The 2,513-nt window shown below is 31.4% G+C and overlaps 1 protein-coding gene across 1 annotated transcript; it reads right to left on the reverse strand.

Moving 5' to 3' along the window:
* Positions 1-406: 406 nt before the first annotated feature.
* On the reverse strand, positions 407-1,376 carry LOC107016770. The gene is made up of 2 exons (XM_015217132.1): positions 1,062-1,376; positions 407-709 (listed from the first exon to the last, which is right to left on the reverse strand). Exons 1-2 carry the CDS (start codon positions 1,374-1,376, stop codon positions 407-409), a joined length of 618 nt encoding a protein of 205 aa, XP_015072618.1.
* Between the last annotated feature and the right edge of the window lie 1,137 nt (positions 1,377-2,513).

Below are 2,513 nucleotides of genomic sequence, written 5' to 3' on the forward strand. Positions count from 1 at the left end.
AAAATGAAATAGTTAGTTTAGGTTTTTTCTAATTAAAAATTAAATCAAATTAGCCCGTGACAGTTCCAACTTACAAAGCCATGTCATATTTCAGAGATGAATCAATAACAAGAATGTTATGCAAAATCTTTGTTAGTTCTGCAACACACAACATAATTTCAAAATAAACAACCAAAGTCTTAAATCAATAACAAGCATGAATTGTAAAACCATCTCTTTTCCCAAACAGAGTTTTCAAAACATTCATCCAGGTTCACAATTCTATGTTTCCAAGCAGATAAAATCTTTATAGTACATTAAAGCAAAGGCAAAAAACAGCCTTGCTACTCCATCAACCAAACGTCTCGTTTCTGTTTGTACTTCAAAATATTTTAGCAAAAGATTAAGAAGGATTGTGATAACGATACTAATCAACAAGATACATGACTTCTGCTTTAGATGATGCCCGTTGAAACTTTGTTGTCCCCGCGAGTAAGTTCAGAGATTTGTTAGTTTCCATTTGACGATGCTTGATTACCATTTTCACCAGTGCTGGAGACTTTGCAAATAAAACCTTGATAAGCTGCATTTCAACCTCTTCTAATAGTACATCATAAAACTTAACTGTCCTCAGATGATTAAATGTGATATCCGAAAAGCTTGCAGGAATCTCATCAACAACCTCCTGGGGCACACATTCGAAATAATCTCCATCACTAAGGATACATTCCTAAGAAAAATCAAGAAAAAAACCATCAAGTCATTACATACGAATATAAAAACATGGAAAAGATAGAGTGAAAAATAAACATTAGTGACAACCTTAATTTCAATTTCATCCAAATTTGAAGAGCTCCGTATTATGCAAAGAGCAAACGAAAGCTCAAAAAACACTCCATGAGTAATCCAAGACATGAATAGGCATTTCAGACAGTTAAGAACTGATAGAATCCTTGTTAGTATAACTTTAGTTGATCCATTATTGACTGATGAATAAAATGCCAAAAATCAGGATGATTGAAATTCAAAAAAAAAGCACACTTGAAAATTCATTACCATTAAGTAAAATTAAGGAACATTACCTCAAAAAGATCCCACCTGAAACACTTGAGAGCAGGAATAGACGAAAAAATATTGACAAAATCATCTTCGTCCTCTAGAACTAATTCTCTAGGCGCATACAGAACATTGGAAAGAACGGGGACATTTTCAAGATGTATCAATTGTATATTGCAACGAAAGACAAATGACCTTAGCTTCGGAGCATTAATACTCATGAAGTACAAATTGTCTATGTCTTTTTGCACCAAATCCTCAAGCAACGGGCAATTAGAGATCAAACTTTCAAACGTATCAGAAGATAACGTGACATATTTCAATATTAGCCTAATCAACATATTAAATCCCTTAAAGAAACATGAAAGTTGTATTTCACATTCCTTGAGATACAAATGCCTCAATATTGAACACTTAAAAAAGAAGTTAGGCAACTTGTATGGAGGATAAGTAAATGGAAGTTTAAGGACAAAATATAAAAGATGATCAGTGTCGAGGGAAAAAATCAAACGATCAACATCAGGACACACTATTAGACTAATAATATTGAGGGTGACCTTCAATATTATTCCTCTATGAAACCTGAGGAAACAATCAATAATTGAAATAAATCCAATGGTAAGGGACGTCAAGTCCTCGGGTGTTTTCCACACTGTTTGATCAAACTTCACTTATGAAATTCTCCAACAAATATTTTGTCAGTCCTTCGAAAGTGTAATAACTCTAAAAGTATCTCAAAAAGACAACCTAATTAGAATGTCATCGATTAAATGAATGTTAAGGTTGCTAAGTCAATCAGGAGAAGGTAAACTAAGTCCTTGTTCATCCGGAGGCATGACAATCTGTAGAAAGTAAACAAAAGTACGATATGTAAGGTCAAAGTACAGACTACATGAACAACAAACAACCATGTCACAACTCTTAGATAAAAAGAAAAGGTGCATAATAGGAGGCAAATGTAACTTTTTTTCATGTTAAAAAATGCTAAAGAAATTATTTGTAGCTGATATTTGCATTTATTTCTTTAATCTGCAACTCTTGATGTAAATTTGTTTGGCTTAGGTTAAATAAAACACATATAAAGTATTTTTGTATAGAATTTGAAAAAAACTTAAACGTTTAAATTAGTGATGTTATACTTGTTGTACTACAAATTTATAGTATTGAGTGCTTACCTCAAAATATTATCGGAATGACATGTGTTTTTTTTAACATTATAAATTTATAGATAATACTTAACACTTCCTTTAGCACAAAAGGTATCATTTGTTACTACATATAAAAATAGTTTGTATGAAATTTTAGTACAATGTTTGCCCGTAAATTTAACTCTTGTACAACTAATACTAGTATTACAATTAACCTCTTTTGGGATATATGACCCCAAACATTTGTTCTACAAGAAGAATAAAATATTAATTTAGTGAACTACACACTTAAGTTCAATATTTGGGTGAAACATAATAAAAAAGTACATC

The sequence above is a fragment of the Solanum pennellii genome, chromosome 4, assembly GCF_001406875.1.
Source record: "Solanum pennellii chromosome 4, SPENNV200".
Lineage (NCBI taxonomy): Eukaryota > Viridiplantae > Streptophyta > Magnoliopsida > Solanales > Solanaceae > Solanum > Solanum pennellii.

Bases quoted from the DNA above. Each gene is read 5' to 3' on its own strand.
- LOC107016770 (XM_015217132.1), bottom strand. From the start codon at position 1,376: ATGTTGATTAGGCTAATATTGAAATATGTCACGTTATCTTCTGATACG. The intron at 710-1,061 runs GTAATGTTCCTT...GATTTTTCTTAG, and splicing joins TCAGGTGGGATCTTTTTGAG to GAATGTATCCTTAGTGATGG.